The sequence below is a fragment of the Saccopteryx bilineata genome, chromosome 6 (genome assembly GCF_036850765.1).
Source record: "Saccopteryx bilineata isolate mSacBil1 chromosome 6, mSacBil1_pri_phased_curated, whole genome shotgun sequence".
NCBI classification, from domain to species: Eukaryota; Metazoa; Chordata; class Mammalia; order Chiroptera; family Emballonuridae; genus Saccopteryx; species Saccopteryx bilineata.
The window spans coordinates 151645166-151664363 of NC_089495.1; the positions used below are offsets into that span (position 1 = coordinate 151645166).

A 19198-nucleotide genomic window follows, 5' to 3' on the forward strand; every position below is an offset into this window, starting at 1 on the left:
CCAAAGTTATTAAAGTTTGGTTGAATACTGTTGGTGGTGTTGTATTCAGCCTGAAGTCTTTTTTTTCTTTGTTGAGTTCTGATATTTGTTGAGAGATAAGCAAATGTTGCAGAGGTTTTAAAAAGCATACTAGCATCAGATTGAAACTTTTTCTTTGACATAGACTAATTAATATAATAAAAATAGAATACTTTTCATACTGTGTGATTCAGTGTTATTTAAGTAAGGTGCCATTTAAGCCAACATATAGAAAATGCTCTGTCCTTTAATTTCCTTACTTATAATTAGAAGGCTTAGGCAATGTGATCTCTGAGGGACCTTCCAAGGTATTTTTGTTTTTTGTTTTGCCTTTCACTTTTATTAGCATTTATTTTATGGTGAATTTATTTTCAGGCCATAGATTTTGTTTCTTCAGTTTCTTCTGGGCTATCTTTTTCTTCTGTGCAGCCTCCTCTTCTAGTTTAGGAACAATCTGCTCTTTTTTAGTAAGGAACATCTCAACATGGCAAGGAGAGCTCATGCATGGGTTAATCTGCCATGAGCTCTGTAAGTTCTGCACCTCCTCTTGGGAGCTTTGTTCACCTAGAGGTACTCAATGACCAGAAAGAATCTATAGGTAAACTCTTATGTCAAACATTTCTCTGTATTTTTAAGCATGTGCAGCAAAAATTTAGCACTCATTTTGGGGCCACCAATCCTGTGTCAGTCCCCACTATTTGACCAAGTCCACCATTGTAATGACGAATGGCATACATTGCTTCTGTAAAGTCACATCCTTTAGATTCTTGGTGACTTTTGGATATGTGTGCCCTTGATGGTCTAGACAGTTTTTGAGTGTTCTTAAAGTGAACTCAAAGATTTGAACATCTTGGCCCTGGCCCATGGCTCAGTGGATAGAGTGTCAGCCAGGCATAAGGATGTCCTGGGGTTGGTTTCTGGTCAGGATACACGGGAGAAGTGACCATCTGCTTCTCCCCGCCTCTGTCTCCTTCTTTCCCTCTTTCCTTCCCACAGCCAGTGGCTCAATTGGTTGAGCATGACCTTGGGCACTCAGGATATCTCTGTCAGAGCCTGGAGTTCAACAGCTTCAGGCACTAAAAATAGCTCAGTACTTGAGCATCTGCTCCAGATGGGTTGCTGGGTGGATCCCAGTCTGGGAACATGTGGGAGTTGTCTCACTATGTCACCTTAAACAAAAAAAAAAAGATTTCAGCATCTTGATTTGCATGATTTTGTGGGGTTTTCTGGGTCAAGTGAAGAGTGAATCATTTTCACAGGTCACTTAAGGATGTTTTTGGAAAAAGCCCAAGTTCTTAATTAACATGATTTTATTTTTTTTTAAGTGTGAATATATTTTAAAAAAAGAAAAAGAAAGAAAAGCAGAAACTATTGCTTTTTCCATGAGTGCAAATCTAGTTGGTAAAATATAATAAAATAGACTAGGAGACTATTCAAGTACTTTGCATTCTGCTTTATTTTTAAGTTCCTAAACCATCTTCAGAATATATAAGTAGTTTCATAGTGTCACTAGCTTGACCATCTGTTGATGTGTATTTTTATGCAAAACATATAAGGGTCCCTGGCCAGCTAACTCAGTGGTAGAGCATCAACCTGGTGTGTGGAAGTCCTGGGTTTGGAAGTCCTTTCCGGCCAGGGCACAAAGGAGAAGCACCCATCTGCTTCTCCACCCTTTCCCCTCTCTTTTCTCTCTGTCTCTCTCTTTCCCTCGCGCAGCCAAGGCTCCATTGGAGCAACGTTGGCCTGGGCACTGAGAATGGCTCCATGCCTCCGCCTCAGGTGCTAGAATGGCTCTGGTTGCAACGGAGCAATGCCCAGGATGGACAGAGCATCACCCCTTGGTGGGCATGCCAGGTGGATCCCGGTCCAGCGCATGGTGGTGTCTGTCTCTCTGCCCCCCCACACTTCAGAAAAATACAAAAACAAACAAACAAAAAACATATATTAAAGAATGACTTTTTCTTTTGCAAAGATTTACTTTTAAGTAACAAGTCCTATTGTAAATTTATCTTTGAGTCATTTGGTAAGGAAGAAAGAAAAGCCCTTAGTCTCTAATTCCAACATATATGTATGATAAAATAGTAACTTCTATTTTGTACTTTTTAAAGATAGGTACCAGTTCTCTTTCTGGCTCTGCCTTTCACCCTCAATCCCTCCTCCCCAGAAGATGGGAGTGTGTCTGTACTTCTCACCTATATGGGAGGGTGAGACAGAATGCCTTACAGTTGAGTACCTGATAAACTAAATTACTAGTCTCTTTTCTACTTACAGTGTTAAATTTTAGTAGTGTTAAAACCTATCTCAGGCCTGACCAGGCGGTGGCACAGTGGATAGAGCATCAGACTGGGATGTGGGGGACCCAGGTTCGAGACCCCAAGGTTGCCAGCTTGAGCGCAGCTCATCTGGTTTGAGCAAAGCTCACCAGCTTGGACCCAAGGTTGCTGGCTCGAGCAAGGGGTCACTCGGTCTGCTGGAGCCCCCCGGTCCAGGCACATACAAGAAATCAATCAATGAACAACTAAGGAGCCACAACAAAGAATTGATGTTTCTCATCTCTCCCTTCCTGTCTGTCTGTCCCCATCTCTGACTCTTTCTGTCTCTGCCACAAGAAAAAAACAAAAAACCTATCTCAGTGTTTTATGTAAGAATAATGACCTATATACAACGCCTCTGAACTTGGTCAATTATTTAACCCTTGTGTGTGTGTGTGTGTGTCAGAGAGGGGGGGGACAGATAAGGACAGACAGGAAGGGAGAGAGATGAGAAGCATCAATTCTTCCTTCGGCACCTTATTGATTGCTTTCTCTTATGTGCCTTTACCAGGGGCTACAGCAAACCGAGTGACCCCTTGCTCAAGCCAGCGACCTTGGGCTCAAGCTGTCGACCTCGGGGGTTTCGAACCTGGGTCCTCCGTGTCCTAGTCCAACACTATTCACTACGCCACCTATTTTACACTTTCTGACCTCCGTTTCTTTATTAAGTAAAATGGAGGTAATAATACCTATTTCTTAGGGTAACATGTATTATGGGAGCTAATTCTTACATTTTTATTACAGAAACATATAAAGCACTCAGATATTGTTGATATGGCAATACAAATGATGATAGTTCCAGTTCAGGTTGGACTCAGAAATATGAAGCATCATTTGAAATAGGAGGCATCTCATGCTGCTTAGTCCTAAGTCAGGGACAATACTGAAATTAAAAATAGCCAGAGTACACTAAAAGGTTATTTCTCTGCATTTTTCTCAGCCTCTTTAGTAACTGACATCTTCTAGCCTTCAGTATAAGTCCTTACCAGTTTGGGTTGTTTTCAATTTTCCTTGACCAGTACAACTTTTTTTTTAATTCTAGGGTTGTCACCAGTGTCATCACCAAAGAAGTCTTGTCACCGGGTCATGGATTTTTTCAGTTCAGATCTTTTAGGTGACTCTTCCTCACCAGGGTCTCATTCTAGCCATGCAGGTGTCCACGGAATAGCTGTAAGCGATTTTCTTGTTTCTCAGGAAAACCTCCAGAAGGTGGAAAATGTGCTGGATCTTTGGAGTTCAGGTCTGAAGGTATTGTTGAATTAGTATACAGTTCTTAATTCCACTATATTCTTTTCTTTTTTTTTTTTAATTCAGTGAGGTGAAGGCAGGCAGAGAGACAGACACTCGCATGCACCCAACTGGGATCCACCCGGCATGTCCACTAGGGAGCAATGCTCTGCCCATCTGGGGCATTGCTCTGTTGCAACCGGAGCCATTCTAGTGCCTGAGGCAGAGGCCATGGAGCCGTCCTCAGTGCCCAGGCCAACATTGCTCCAGTGGAGCCTTGGCCATGGGAGGGGAAGAGAGAAATAGAGAGAAAGTAGAGGGGGAAGGCTGGAGAAGCAGATGGGTGCTTCTTTTGTGTGCCCTGACCAGGAATCGAACCCAGGACTTCCACATGCCAGGCGGACACTCTATCACTGAGCCAACCAGCCAGGGCCAATAGCAAGGTTTTAAATTGTTGCTGAAACAGCTCTGAACATTCTGAATTTCTCAGGTGTTTTGAAAGACCCTGTTTGTGACTTAAACACACAATAAACTCTTACTACATCATAGCTATGACTAATGAAAATGTCTCCTTTTATATGAAATACAAACTCCAATTTTTGCAACGTATATTTATTTTATAGCCAGCTTTAGAGAAACCACAACGTATAATTGATGTATCTATAAAAATTGATTGTTATTTTGATGATGTTTGTGGCCTTTAAGTAAAACAAAGTACTCTAGAAATGATGGGGGGCTTTTGCTATTTAAAATAAAGTTGAGAAAATCATTCTTCTGAAACACGATTTGAGAAAACAAAGCTGAGTATTCACATTCATGGAGACATTATGGTCATCAGAGTTCTGTAGCATCTGTGTTTCTCTGTTATTTGAACCATAAATTCCAGACAACATCTCATATTGTTTTTTTTCTACCATTTTCCACATGGAACAGGTTTCATACTTCTAATGGTATAAATGAACTGGAGTGCCAACCATTTAAATTGTTTTATGTTCAGTTAACCATATTGTTATCTAATTTTTGATAACATCGCTTGGTCTTTTTACTTATGCCCATCAGTAGGGTGAAAAGGGATCAGACTTAGCAATTTGTTAAGGTGGTCATTGTGATAAATGATTTGGGGAAAGTAAGTATCAACTCCAGTGGTTCCCACTATCCACCTCTATCTAAATTATTTCCCAGTCCAATAGCTCAGCTTAGGGCATAGGCTTATATTTCTTTTTTCCAGATCCATCTTAATATGGACCTTTAAATCTTTGAATAAACAAAGAACCTGTTTATTAGTGAGACCTGAAATATTTTTAATGACAAGATTTCATACAGAGTAACTTAAAATAGGAAAAAAATATTCATATCTTTCTTATGATGAATGTGAACTAAGAGAAGCTGTGACTGTTGAACTTGTAAACATTTTCATTAGTGATTTTTTAGGTAAGTGTCATGTTGATTGCTTGTTCTGATTTTTTAAGAAGCACTATTAAGGAACAAACTGCTTAGTTATCACTATGTTTACTTTTCAGACAAACGTCATATCTGAACTAACTAAATGGAGACTAAATTTTATTGACTGGCACCATATGGAAATGAAAAAAGAGAAAGAAAAACATGCAGCACATTTAAAACAACTGTGCGACCAGATCAACAGCTTGAAAGAGCTGCAGAAAGCCTATGAAATCTCCATTGGGAGAAAAGACGAGGTGTTCTTTTTTATATTTCTTTAACTGAGAGTCAGTAAATTTATTGCTAGATAATAAATACCAGGAAGAGATTTTTTAGATCATGCAAGATACAAAGGGAAGATTACTTTGGAAACTAGTAGAAAAATAGGTGCATAGATACAGGATTTATTCTTCCTATTAAACATGTGATGGTCATGCCATTTTATCTTTGAGATCAACTTCAGTGTGCTTAAAGTTTTAAAAGTATATGCTAAATGTGGGAACACTAGATTTTTCTTTCTAATTGTCCTTAAGAGAACATTAGGGAACCAGCGTTATCCACATTTTAAGCCATCCTTTTAGGGATCATTTTAAGTATCTCACATTCTATCTGTGGTGTGTCTTTATTCACTGATGAAGCCTTTTCTTCTTTTATTGATAAACAGAGAACATCTGTTTCACTTTATTTCACTTTCTGTTAAGAACTTGAGAGTAAGGTTCAGGTATGTACTAATTTTGTGCCTCCAGACACAGCTTGAGCAAAGCTGATGGGCAGCAAATCTGTGGCTGCCCCTAAGAGGATGATGGCTTTCAGAGCAGCAAGACTCACAGCAAACACTTCAGCTGCCTGTCTGATGCAGATGTTTTAATTAACTAGATAAAGATTATGAAGTTTTTTTGAAAATCTACATTTCTTTTGGTATTGCATGGTGTAATATAGGATATTTTTCATAGTTTACTTTTTTGAAACAATAGATATTAATACCAGTCATTTTCTTTATTACCCTCAAAACTTATCCTAAGGTTTTTAAATATTTTGAGTTTAATTTTTTAAAATTTTAAAGTATCATACACAGAAAGAAATGTACATAGATGTCCAATTTTTGAAAACAAAGCGAATAGCTTAAGAAAGAATATTAAAAATATTAGAATGTGAGCCCTTTTCTACTTTTGAAAATTATTTGAAGAACCAGAATAAGTGTCTCTCAGTAAATGTGCCCAATTTATAAAATCTCTTTGTAATGTGGCCTTTTTTAGTTATATATACTGCTCACAAAAATTAGGGGATATTTTACAACTTCATATTCATTTTGAAATATCCCCTAATTTTTGTGAGCAGTATATTTCAGTTACTCGGTTCTTTATAAGAAAGAGTATTATGTTAGGATTTAAAAGCCTGCTTAGGCTTTTTATTTGTTTTTTAAGAATAGTTATAATATCACTGAAGAAGTACATCAAAGTATAACAATTATTTGCTTTTATGAGTTTGTTCAGCCCAAAAGAAAATCATTAAACACTTACTGAGAAACTTCTAATCCATAGTACTAAAGGTATTTAGGGCCCTGGCCGGTTGGCTCAGTGGTAGAGCGTCGGCCTGGCGTGCAGAAGTCCCGGGTTCGATTCCCGGCCAGGGCACACAGGAGAAGTGCCCATCTGCTTCTCCACCCCTCCCCCTCTCCTTCCTCTCTGTCTCTTTCTTCCCCTCCCGCAGCTGAGGCTCCATTGGAGCAAAGATGGCCCGGGCGCTGGGGATGGCTCCTTGACCTCTGCCCTAGGCGCTAGAGTGGCTCTGGTCGCAACAGAGCGACGCCCCGGAGGGGCAGAGCGTCGCCCCCTGGTGGGCGTGCTGGGTGGATCCCGGTGGGGCGCATGCGAGAGTCTGTCTGACTGTCTCTCCTCGTTTCCAGCTTCGGAAAAATACAAAAAAAAAACTAAATAAATAAAGGTATTTAGGGACTAGAAACTTAAAATCTGATCTCTTCCCTCAATTCTAATCAATAAAGAGTTTACTATATGTAGCAAAACTTTCAATATGTTTGTTTTCCTTGAAATACATGCCAATGACCACTGAGGTTGGACAAAAGTAGGTTTACACTTGTGAGTACGTGAAACACAGGGTTTAGTCTCATTTTTTTTTCTTTTAAAATATGGAACGCTTCACGAATTTGTGTGTCATCCTTGCGCAGTGGCCATGCTAGTCTTCTCTGTATCGTTCCAATTTTTAGTATATGTGCTGCCAAAGCAAGCACTCATATTTTTTAATTAATGTATTTTTGTCCATAGAAACAACTGCAAACCTTTTGCCACACCCTGTATTAATTTCATGTACATAAATTTTTTTGGTGATTACCAAGATACACACAATGAGATTTCTTTCCTCTTGTTTCCCTTTATTCACTGATATGTAGTGTATACATGTTGGGAGGGTTTTAGTTGTTGTAAAGATAATGAGATTAACTGGATGAATATAGTGTAGTGATCCATAGGTATTCTCTAGCATTTCTGATATATAAGAAAAAACACCTGCCAACTGCTGTTATTGTAACATCACAATACTTGGCTTAATTGCTGTTTATAGGTGATTTCAAGCTTGACTCATGCCATAGGCAAGCAAAAGGAAAGAATAGAGTTGATGAGAACATTCTTCCACTGGCGGATTGGCCATGTCAAATCCAGACAGGACGTAAGTATAAAAACAAAAAGACAAATGACAAATATTAGACTTCTGAACTCCAAAAGTGTTTAGGATCACATATTAGAACTCTTGTTAAAGTAAAAGAAGGATTTTCTAATATTTATAATTTAATGTTGCTCTGAAATTTTAAAAAATTTATTTTGGTATAGTTGGGCTGAAAATACTTCATATTTTATAAAGCTATTGATATATCATTTCATACTTCATAATACAGTGTGTCCATAAAGTCATGGTGCACTTTTGACCGGTCACAGGAAAGCAACAAAAGACAATAGAAATGTGAAATCTAGGTCTGACCTGTGGTGGCGCAGTGGATAAAGCATCGACCTGGAAATGCTGAGGTCGCCGGTTTGAAACCCTGGGCTTGCCTGGTCAAGGCACATATGGGAGTTGATGCTTCCAGCTCCTCCCCCCTTCTCTCTCGCTGTCTCTCTCTCCCTCCTCTCTAAAAAAAATGAATAAATAAAAAACAATTAAAATAAAGAAATGTGAAATCTGCACCAAATAAAAGGAAAACCCTCCCAGTTTCTGTAGGATGATGTGGCAGCATGTGCGCATGCGCAGATGATGACAGAACACCGTGTATACAGCGAAGCAGCCCACGGCCGTGCCAGTTGAGATGTGGACGGTACAGAGGAAAGTTTAGTGTGTTCTGTGGCTCGCTAAATTCAAATCCATGACCAAAGTGCAATGTGAATATTGGCGCATTTATAACGAAGCGCCACCACATAAGAATAACATTACTCGGTAGGATAAGCAGTTGAAGGAAACCGGAAGCTTGGTGGAGAAACCCCGTTCTGGTAGGCCATCAGTGACGAGTCTGTAGAGGCTATACGGGATAGCTACCTAAGGAGCCCTAAAAAATCTGTGTGTGAGGCTACATCGAACTGCACTGAATAGGTATGAAACTGGGAGAGTTTTCCTTTTACTTGGTGCAGATTTCACATTTCTGTCGTCTTTTGTTGCTTTCCTGTGACCGGTCAAAAGTGCACCATGACTTTACAGACACACTGTAGATCAGCGGTTCTCAACCTGTGTCACCTATGTATTTTCCGATGGCTTTAGGCGACCCCTGTGTTTTGGTCGTTCGACCCCCACCGGGGTCGTGACCCATAGGTTAAGAACCACTGCTGTAGATTAATAAAGATTGTACCTAAATAGAAGCCCTTTAACAAATTTAACTCATGATTATGATGTGGAGAAAGAATTTACCATCTTCACATATATGCTTCCTGTATTGTTTCTGCTTCTAAAATGCCTGAATACACTCTTCAAAAGAGGCAATACTATATTATAAAACTATAAATGTTTGTTGGGTAGACATACCTTAGAGTTAAAAATTTTTAAAAGCCATGTCTGTATAGCTTTTTATTTTATTTTTGGTGAGAGAGAGAGACAGACAGGAAAGGAGATGAGAAGTATCAACTTGTTGTGGTATTTTAGTTGTTTATTGTTTGCTTTCTCATATGTGCCTTAACCAGGGGGCTCCAGCTGAGCCAGTGACACCATTGTTCAAGCCAACGACCTTGGGGTCATGTCTACAATCCCACGCTCAAAGCAGTGATCTTGAGGTTTTGAACCTGGGTTCTCAGCGTCCCAGGTTGATGCTCTATCCACTGCACTACCGCCTGGTCAGGCTGTATAGCTTTTTAAAAATTACCCTTAATTTGTACATAGTTTAAATTTGAACATTGCTTATTTTTATTAAATAAAAGCTGACTCAATATATCAGTAAATATAAACAGAGAATAGTAAATTACTGTATCAAAAATAGAAAAGTATGAGTACATATCCTATAAGAAGACAGAGTATATGGACATGAGCTGCAAAGTATAGAATTGTGACAATTCCAGGGCCATGCGGACTTTTCCTGGATGTGGACTTTTCCTGGACTACTCCTCCTTGTGACAGCTCCTAACAGACTGAACTGGGGTTGAGTTGCATTTTTCAGGGATTTGGCTTGGTGTTGGAGCCAACTTGGACTTGGTGAACATGTTAAGGGCACTACTCTTTTATGGATTCTTGCTGTATTGGCCAAGAGTTTGCTTAAAGGCTTTAATCACTGTAAAAAAAAAAAAGAAGAAGAAGAAGAAGACTAGATAAAGAAGATGTGGCACTTATACACCATGGTATACTATTCAGCCATAAGAAATGATGACATCGGATCACTTACAACAAAATGGTGGGATCTCGATAACATACGGAGTGAAATAAGTAAATCAGAAAGAAAACAAGAACTGCAGGATTCCATATATTGGTGGGACATAAAAACGAGACTAAGAGACATGGACAAGAGTGTGGTGGTGCCTGACCTGTGGTGGCACAGTGGATAAAGCATCGACCTGGAAATGCTGAGGTCGCCGGTTCGAAACCCTGGGCTTGCCTGGTCAAGGCACATATGGGAGTTGATGCTTCCAGCTCCTCCCCCCCTTCTCTCTCTCTGTCCTCTCTCTCTCTCTCTCTCTCTCTCCCTCTCCTCTCTAAAATGAATAAATAAAAATAAAAAACTAAGCTTAAAAAAAAAAAAAAGATTTCCTTAAAAAAAAAAGTGTGGTGGTTACGGGGGATGGGGGGAGGGAAGGAGGGAGAGGGCGAGGGGGAGGGATACAAAGAAAACTAGATATAAGGTGACGGAGGACAATCTTTCTTTGGGTGATGTGTATGCAACAGAATTGAATGACAAGATAAAAAAAATAATTGAGTAAAAGAAGCCAGACAAGAGTGCAAAAAAATATTAATGACAAAATATTAAATAATATCTGACCAAAAAAAAGAAGACAGAGTATAAAGACTCAAGATAAATTCTTTTTCATGTTATGCTTATGTGAGCCATGGAATGATCTCTGTGCATTTAGTTCCAAGAGATTAATACTTAAGGAAAAGGTATTACTATCATGGAATAGGATATTTCCTTTAAGCATACTTTCTGGTACTTTCTATTTTTTTATTAATCCCAATAAATTAAATTTACATTAATCAGACTGAAAAGAGCTATTTAAAGTGAGTATGTATACAGTCTGCTGGAAAGTTCCGTTTGTTTTTGGAATAAAACAAAATACAAATTTTTCTTACCATCAATAACCTTTATTAAATAATATAATTGCCATTATTATTAATGATTTCTTGCCAGCGTGAGGGCAATTTGTATATATATCCCATTTTTGAAAAATGTTTTATCTTTTGATGTGAAAAATTGAACCAGTGCTTCATTTTTGAATTTTTTGCCCTTCAAAAAATTTTGTAAGGACAAAAACAAGTGATAGTCGGAGGGTGCTAAGTCCGGGAAATATGGTGGATGCGATAGAATTTCCCAGCCTAGTTCTGCACTTTTTTTTTTTTTTTTTTAGTTCTGCAATTTTTTGACGAGTCCCCAAAGCAGCACGTGGCCTGGCATTGTCATGATGTAGTATGATGTTCTTCCTATTGAACATCGCCAGCCTCTTTTCTTGGACTGCTGTCTGTCTTTAAATTATCCAGTTGCTGACAATACTTCTCCGAATTGAGCTTTTCGTTCGGTTTTAAAAGCTCATAATGTATTGGTCCTCGAATGTCCCACCATATACACAACATTCTCTTATTCAGAGTCAAATTTGGTTTAGAGGTGGAAGGGCTAGGTTTTCTGGGTTCACAATATGCCCTTTTCCTTACGATGTTTTCGTAGATAATCCACTTTTCATCCCCAGTTATCATCTGGTTCAAGAAGGGCTCGATTTTGTTCCGAGCAAGCAAAGATATGCATATGATGACTCTATCATCCAAATTCTTCTGACTTAATTCATGTGGCACCCATCTTGAATATTTCCACACCAATCCTATCTTCCGAATATGGTCCAAAATGGTTTGCTGAGCTGAATTAAGCCTTTCTGCGATCTCCGATGTTGTCAGAAAAGGATCTTGCTCCAACATGGTATTAACAACGTCATCATCGATCAAAGATAGTCGCCCAGAACATGGCTTATCAGAAAGGTCGAAATCACCTGTTTCAAATTTTTCGGACCATCTTCTGCATGTCCTATCAGAAACTGTACCTTCACCAAACACTTTCAATAAATTTCTACATGCTTCTGTAGCATTTCTTCCTTGTTGAAATTCGTAAAAATTACAGTGGCGTAAATGAACTTTATCAGTAGCCATGGGTACACTATCGCTTCACACAGACTAATGTGAATCAACTTTGTTTTAGTTAATTTGCTACGTCAGTATGTATACATTAAGTGATAAAAGTAGGCACACATGCACCAAATAAACGTGCTTACATGTCGAAACTTGTGATAAAAACGGACAGAACTTTCCAGTAGACCTGATATTTATACCATATTTTTAAAGTTAATTATCAAGTTACATAATGAGAATAAATTGTTTAAATGTTAGCTGAAATAGTTGAGGCTGCCATCACACTTTGAATAGCTTTTCAAATTTAAGAAAATTGAAAAATGAGCCTGACCAGGTGGTGGCGCAGTGGATAGAGCGTCAGACTGGGATGCGGAGGACCCAGGTTTGAGACCCCGAGGTCGCCAGCTTGATCGTGGGCTCATCTGGTTTGAGCAAAAGCTCACCAGCTTGGACCCAAGGTTGCTGGCTCAAGCAAGGGTTACTCGATCTGCTGAAGGCCCACAGTCAAGGCACATATGAGAAAGCAATCAATGAACAGCTAAAGTGTCGTAACAAAACACTGATGATTGATGCTTCTCATCTCTCTTCGTTCCCATCTGTCTGTCGCTTTCTATCCCTCTCTCTATAAATAAAAAAAAAAAAAGAAAATTGAAAAATGAAACTACTTCAAAAGAATTTAAATTCATTGATAAAAAGAATGGTGTACATTTGGATCAGTTTGGCACTGTATATAATGCAAAATATGTAAGTTACATTAATCTTGCTTATGGTGATGACCACAAAGCTGAAGAGAAAGCAGTGTTATCTGAAGCCAGTCACCTTTCTGCCCTCCAGCCATTCTGTACTCCTAGTCTTGCTTTCAGCTACAGGTCTAGCAGATTCAGAGCTGAGATGTCAATGACAAGTTACTCATTTTCTTTCATTTGTTTTGTTCTTTGTTTTTTGTTTTTTCCCTAGCTTGATTAGTAACATAAAACAATGGTTAATGAATAAGAAAGAGCTTAGGCCCTGGAGTGAGGCAAGAATGGCTTTTCTCTGTCTACTTGTGTGACCTGGGCAGGGTACTAAACCCTCTGTTCTATCTGCAGATAATAATTACACAGGATTAAATTATATGTGTGACTGCTTACCAAGGCATGATGTTTCTTATTATTACTGCCAATATATTTACCAGTGTTTTAAGTTTATGTGCCTTTCATTCAGATTTATGAAGGTAAAATAGCTGACCAGTATTTCCAGAGAACTTTACTGAAGAAAGTCTGGAAAGGCTGGCATTCCATGGTGCAGAAGAAGTGGAAAGATGTGGTGGAGCGAGCTTGTCAAGCAAGAGCTGAAGAAGTTTGTGTCCAGATTTCCAATGATTATGAAACCAAAGTTGCTGTGGTAAAACTTATTTTTTAAATAATTTTCACTTTCCTTTAAAATAAATTTTAAAAATGGGTAGCATTGTTCACTGTTCGTGTATAGCTAGGCAGAGTGACCCATTTCTCTAATTCTGTTTAGTGCAGTGTATCTTCAGATGAGACTACTTGACTATTTGGGAAAAACAACACTAATAAGTCAGACTTAAAGACTTCCTTATTCACTTGACCAGGCGGTGGCACAGTGGATAGAGCGTCAGACTGGGATGTGGAGGACCCAGGACCAAGATCCTGAGGTCGCCAGCTTGAGCTCGGGCTCATCTGGTTTGATCAAGGCTCACCACCTTGAGCCCAAGGTCACTGGCTTGAGCAAGGGGTTACTCGGTCTGCTGTAGCCCTCTGGTCAAGGCACATATGAGAAAGCAATCAATGAACAACTAAGGTGCCACAACGAAGAATTGATGCTTCAAGAAAAAAAGACTTCCTTATTCTTTCAAATGTTGTAACTCTGACCTGTACATGTCTCTTGAGAATGTAAATCACCCATAGATCCTTCTCAAAGAAAACATACTTTCTTATGTTGCTTCTTTTGGCTTTTATTAGCCAAAATGTTTATGCTCTAGTTAGTTTAAATAAACGTTTTCATATAAGGTTGATTTTAAAGCAGGTGTATATAAATTGGAATTATTTTCCCACTGACTTTTTTATTTATTTTTTATTTATTTATTTTAGAGAGGAGAGGGAGAAGAGAGAGGAGAAATAGAGAGAGAGAAGGGGGGAGGAGCTGGAAGCATCAACTCCCATATGTGCCTTGACCAGGCAAGTCCAGGGTTTTGAACCGGCAACCTCAACATTTCCAGGTCCATGCTTTATCCACTGTGCCACCACAGGTCAGGCCCCACTGACTTTTAATAATAAATTAATAGTTTCCATGGGAAAACATTTGAGACTCAAAATTAAAAAAATTAAAAAACATACTGAAGAATACAGTAGGCCTCTTGAAATCTAATGTTAAAAGGAAAAAATATTTCATCATTACAGTATTAAGTTCTTACTGTTAAAAATCGGTGTCATAATGCAGATAATTTTCTGCAATTGAAAATGACATGCAAAAAACGGAGTCCCTTTAGATTTGGTCTATGGGAAAAGGTGCTGTAATTAATATCGCTTTGCACTTTAAATTTTGTTGTACCACTTAGTTTTTTAAAATTGTTAATATTGCAGACATTTAGTTTTGTTTTGTTTTTTCTAAGGGGTGAGGGCTGTCTGTGTCCCTTACTGTATTTTGTTTAGTATATTACATTAAAAAAAATTGTGGTAGGAAATTGCATGTCTTTTTGTATAATGAACACACATTAACAACCTTAAATGGGACATATAAAATTCCCCATTGTTTGAACCTTGACTTTATGTTTAGAAATGAAAAGGGTTTGTTGACAGAGACAATAGAGGTAAGATGCACCTTTTAAAATAAGTTGAGCTACACCCCAGAAGAGACATATGGGAAAGTGTTTTTAGTATTTCACCTAAAAATAACTTCACAGTATCAATCTCCTTTTTTTAACAATAAATAGTATTTCCTTGTATCACAAATTTTTTTATTTCTTTTTTTTAATTCTCCTTAAGTTATCTGGAGCTTTGGAAAATGCAAAAGCTGAGATTCAAAGAATGCAGCATGAAAAAGAACACTTTGAAGATTCCATGAAGAAAGCTTTCATGCGAGGTGTATGTGCATTAAATCTGGAAGCCATGACAATATTTCAAAACAGAAATGATACAGGTTAGTGCAGTGGTTCTCAAACTTTTTGAAGTTGAGGTGCATTTAAAATCTTACAAATAATTGTAGGCGCACTATATACAGATTTCTGAGAAATATGTTATAATAATTAAGTCAAATATTAAAGAAAAATAAAGTCCAATTGTGCTTTTATGGTAATTAAACAAAATAAATACGACAAAATTAAATGTATTCTGACATTAAAACACATTTTTATGTTACATTTTTTGAGTTAGCTTTTTAGAATTTGTAAAAAGGATGGGTTAAAAATGAAACGACAAAAAAGTTATCTTTTTATATATATATAGATACATTCTTAGTAAGATTTAGTAAATTTGGCAGGTCCCTGCATGAATATGTTAAGTTTTTTTATTCTTGTGTTTATGAGAAACATGAGCCTGATGTGTCCTAGCGATTTCTTCAATGTTTGGGCATATATTTGAAAGGCAAACTCTCATTTCCTCGTCAATACATTGAAGAATTCTTTTTTTACTCTTAATTGTGTTGAGTGCCGAAAACCCCCCACCATACATATCATCTTAACTTTACACCAAACAAAGGATAGAAGAAACTTGCCTCCAGTCTTTCTGGGGAACATAGGGGTAGTGTAAACAGTCCAGCACCACAGTTTAGTAGCCTTTTGTAACCTAATCAGGCAAGTGAGGTGGGGGGTTGGACAGACTGTTAGCTTACAGCCAATTCCCCACACCTCTGTCCTCCAAAAATCTGAACTCCAAAAACTATGTTGGTTTTTGGTCCTCAACAGGCACATATTTCTCTGGAAATCTCCTAGGGCACTCCAGTGTGCCCTGGTGCACACTTTGAGAACCACTGGGTTAGTGTTTTACTAAAGATTTCTCTGCCTACTTTCAAAAAGATTTGAGATTTCAGTGATTGGTATGGTTTACAGTACTAATTTTCTGCAGCAGATGTTTCTCATACAGGCACTGCATTTTTAACTTCATAGTGTCATATCCAATTTTAATTCTGTCATGAAAATTTACTTACTTGGAGTTACTTATGGTACCTTAGATCTGAGCGAGTATATTGTAACTCTTTAAGTATTTAGGCTCAATGTCAACAATAATGGTTTCAATGTATAACATTTTTAAGGCCATTTAAACTAACATAATTATAATTAATGCCTTTTAAGTGTAAAACTTCTATTTTTTTTTCCAAAGTAGCCAAATTCCTTGGACTATTTTGCTGATTACACATTTATCTAGTGAGCATTTCCCATTTTAAAAAATTGCTTGTTCAGTTTAAGAGAAGCCTCAACTGAAACTCATTTTCAACATTTATAAATATAGGACTGTCTATAGTAGTAAAATAATTTATTTCAAGAAAAGTCCGTGTATTGGCTTGGATCTCAGTCATTTTTGTCAGTTTCATCAGCATGGCTCAGAAGAGCACAAGACAATCTTTTCCCAACAATTTACAGTAAGGCCTCTTTTCTTTTTTTTGTTTGTGTTTGTGTTTTTTAAGTGAGAGGAGGAGAGATAGGTTCCCACATGCTCCCCAACCGGGGTCCACCTAGCAACCTCCGTCTGGGTTGGATGCTCATCCCATCTGGGGCCATGCTCGCAACTGAGCTATTTTTAGTGCCTGAGGCAGAAGCTCAAGGAAACCATCCTCAGCACCCAGGCCAACATGCTGGAATTAATTGAGCCATGGCTGCGAGAGGGGAAGAGAGAGAGAGAGAGAAAAGGGAGGGTTTGGGGGGAGAAGCAGATGGTCATCTCTCCGGTGTGCCCTGACCGAGAATCAAACCCAGGACTTCCACATGCCAGGTCAATGCTCTACCACTGAGCCAACCAGCCAGGGCTGAGGCTGACTTTCCTTATTGGGTTTTAGTTTTCTTCTCTAAAAAAAGAAGGTAATATAAACCTTTACTTGCTTAATAGGGGATTCTTATAGGAATGCATGAAATATACTTGAAAACACTAAGAAAAACTATTTCAGCATGTAAGATAGTCATGATATAATTACTGTAGTATTTTTTTGTTTTGTTTACAGAGAGACAGGAAGGGAGAGAGATGAGAAGCATCAGCTCATAGTTGTGGCACCTTAGTTGTTAATTGGTTCCTTTCTCATATGTGCTTTGACCGGGGGTGGGGGCTACAGCAGAGCAAGTGATCTTTTGGCAACCCTGGGCTCAAGCCAGCAACTATGGGATCATGTGTATGATCCCACGTGAAGCTGGATGAGCCTGCTCTCAAGCCAGCGACCTTGGGGTTTTGAACCTGGGTCCTCAGAGTTCCAGGCTGACGCTTTATCCACTGAGCCACTGCCTGGTAAGGCTATAATGCAATCTTTAAATAATGCCATCTTCCTAATGTATCTGTCTTGTTAAAACAAAACTACCATATTTCCTCATGTATAAGACACACCCTTTCTAAAAATTTTGTGGTCTGAAAACTGGGTGCATCTTATATAAGTGGTTGTGGCATTTCAAATGCCATAGATGGAACTGAGGATGAGGCAGTATAGGAAGACAGTGATTTGTCATCAGACACAGATGGGGACAAGCTAATGGATGGGAGTTTTGACAGTGATGAGTTGTATGAATTTTGTGATGAATAAAACGAGTTCAGTAACTTGATTGTAATATATTTTTTCTCCAAATTTTGGGCCCCAAATTAGGGTGCGTCTTATACATGGATAACATGGTAGTATTTGATTTTTTTTACTTGTTCTGACTCTGCTGTCTGTTATCTGTAATGTATCTCATGTTGTGCAATATCCTGAATCTTATATATAGATTGTAGATTAGAAGTTTTTATAAAGAAGGCAAAATAAATAATAAAGGCCAATAAAAATGGCCTTTAAAATAATACCTGCCAGTTTTCAAAGCAATTTCAGGAAGAGTAGAAAAATACTTCAAAACTGAAAAAACTTAGACCAGTTAAAGCAAGAATAATTATTTAAACTTACAGTTATTTTAAAAAACCCAGAAAAATAACTTAAAGTTATTTGACAGACAGGAACTGCATACATTCACACATGTTAGCAAGAGTTGGTCACCTGCCTCTCTTCCAGGGAGTCCCATGGTCAGATCTGACCTGATATGTACTGTTCCCACATCTGATATGAAGTCTGCTACCCATCTGAAAAGAGACAATCAGAAGAACTTTGTATCAGAAACATGTTACAACTCTGTGTGTGCATGTATGTGTTGATTTCAAAGCAAAAGCAGTATTTTTGTTGTTGTTGATTTTAGGAGAGAAAGAGAGAGAGAAATATCAATTTGTTGTTCATTCATTGGTTCATTCTTGTAGGTGACCTGACTAGGAATCAAACCCATAACCTTGGTGTATTAGGATGACACTAACCAACTGAGCTACCCAGTCAGGGTGAAAAGCAGTATTTTATATTGAATTAGACCCTTTGAACAAATGATTTCAAAGGATCTGTGCATCATAATACTCATTAAACTTTGTTAATAGGCCCTAGCTGATTGATAAGAGCTTTGGTCTGCCGGGTGGATACCCCAGGTTCAATTCCCAGTCAAGGCACACAGGAGAAGCAACCATCTGATTCTCCACCTCTTCTCCCCCTCTCTCTCTCTCTCTCTCTCTCTCCTCGCAGCCATGGTTCATTTGGTTTGATTGCATAGGCCCTAGGGGCTGAAGATAACTCTGTGGAGCCTCCGCCTAGGGCACTAAAAATAGCTGAATTGCAAGCTTGGGCCCCAGATGGGCAAAGCATCGGCATCAGAGGGGTCGCTGGGTGGATCCTGGTCTGGGCGTACATGGGAGTCTATCTTTCTATCTCTCCCCTTCTCATTGGGAAAAAAGGAAAAAAAAAAAACTTTGTTAATGAAGTTTATATATTTTATATAAATTAGTCTAAGAAAAAGACTTACACAAAAGCCCAAATTTCTCGTGGAAAGAGGACTACATAGAAAACTAAACATAGGGTTACATACTCTATTCAGATATTCTAAAACATCACAGTGACTAAATTGTGAAACCTTCCTGGTCTTGGTATCATATACATAAACTTTTAAGTAGAAATTTTAACCAAATTCTAAAACTGGGAAGGAAAAATCTAAAACAGGACCCTTGGTTATAGCTTCTGGAAACTGATGTTATTCATTCATTTCTTTGATCCAAGGTTCAGTTTTGAGAGTTTACTACTGCTCACAAACATTAGGGAATCAGGGAACATGCAGATACCCCATTACTTTTAGCCATTTGTATAGTGCATTTTTACCCATGAAATAAAAGTTGGTTTTGCATCTCATTTGCATAATT

At 38.3% G+C, this 19198-nt stretch overlaps 1 protein-coding gene and 1 non-coding gene across 3 annotated transcripts in view; one reads left to right on the forward strand and one right to left on the reverse strand.

The window, feature by feature from the left end:
- POC5 (POC5 centriolar protein) overlaps positions 1-19198 on the forward strand; it is a 46205-nt gene that overhangs the window by 15108 nt on the left and 11899 nt on the right. The window contains exons 5-9 of one of the 2 annotated variants that reach the window (XM_066236916.1): positions 3373-3578; positions 5078-5254; positions 7575-7679; positions 13008-13187; positions 14792-14945. In XM_066236916.1, the coding sequence (XP_066093013.1) occupies positions 3373-3578; positions 5078-5254; positions 7575-7679; positions 13008-13187; positions 14792-14945 (822 nt within the window). The remainder of the gene's footprint in view (positions 1-3372; positions 3579-5077; positions 5255-7574; positions 7680-13007; positions 13188-14791; positions 14946-19198) is intronic. The other variant, XM_066236917.1, reaches the window with a different exon arrangement.
- On the reverse strand, positions 7138-7245 carry LOC136309731 (U6 spliceosomal RNA). Its single transcript, XR_010726382.1, has one exon. It is a non-coding gene; the product is annotated as a U6 spliceosomal RNA (small nuclear RNA).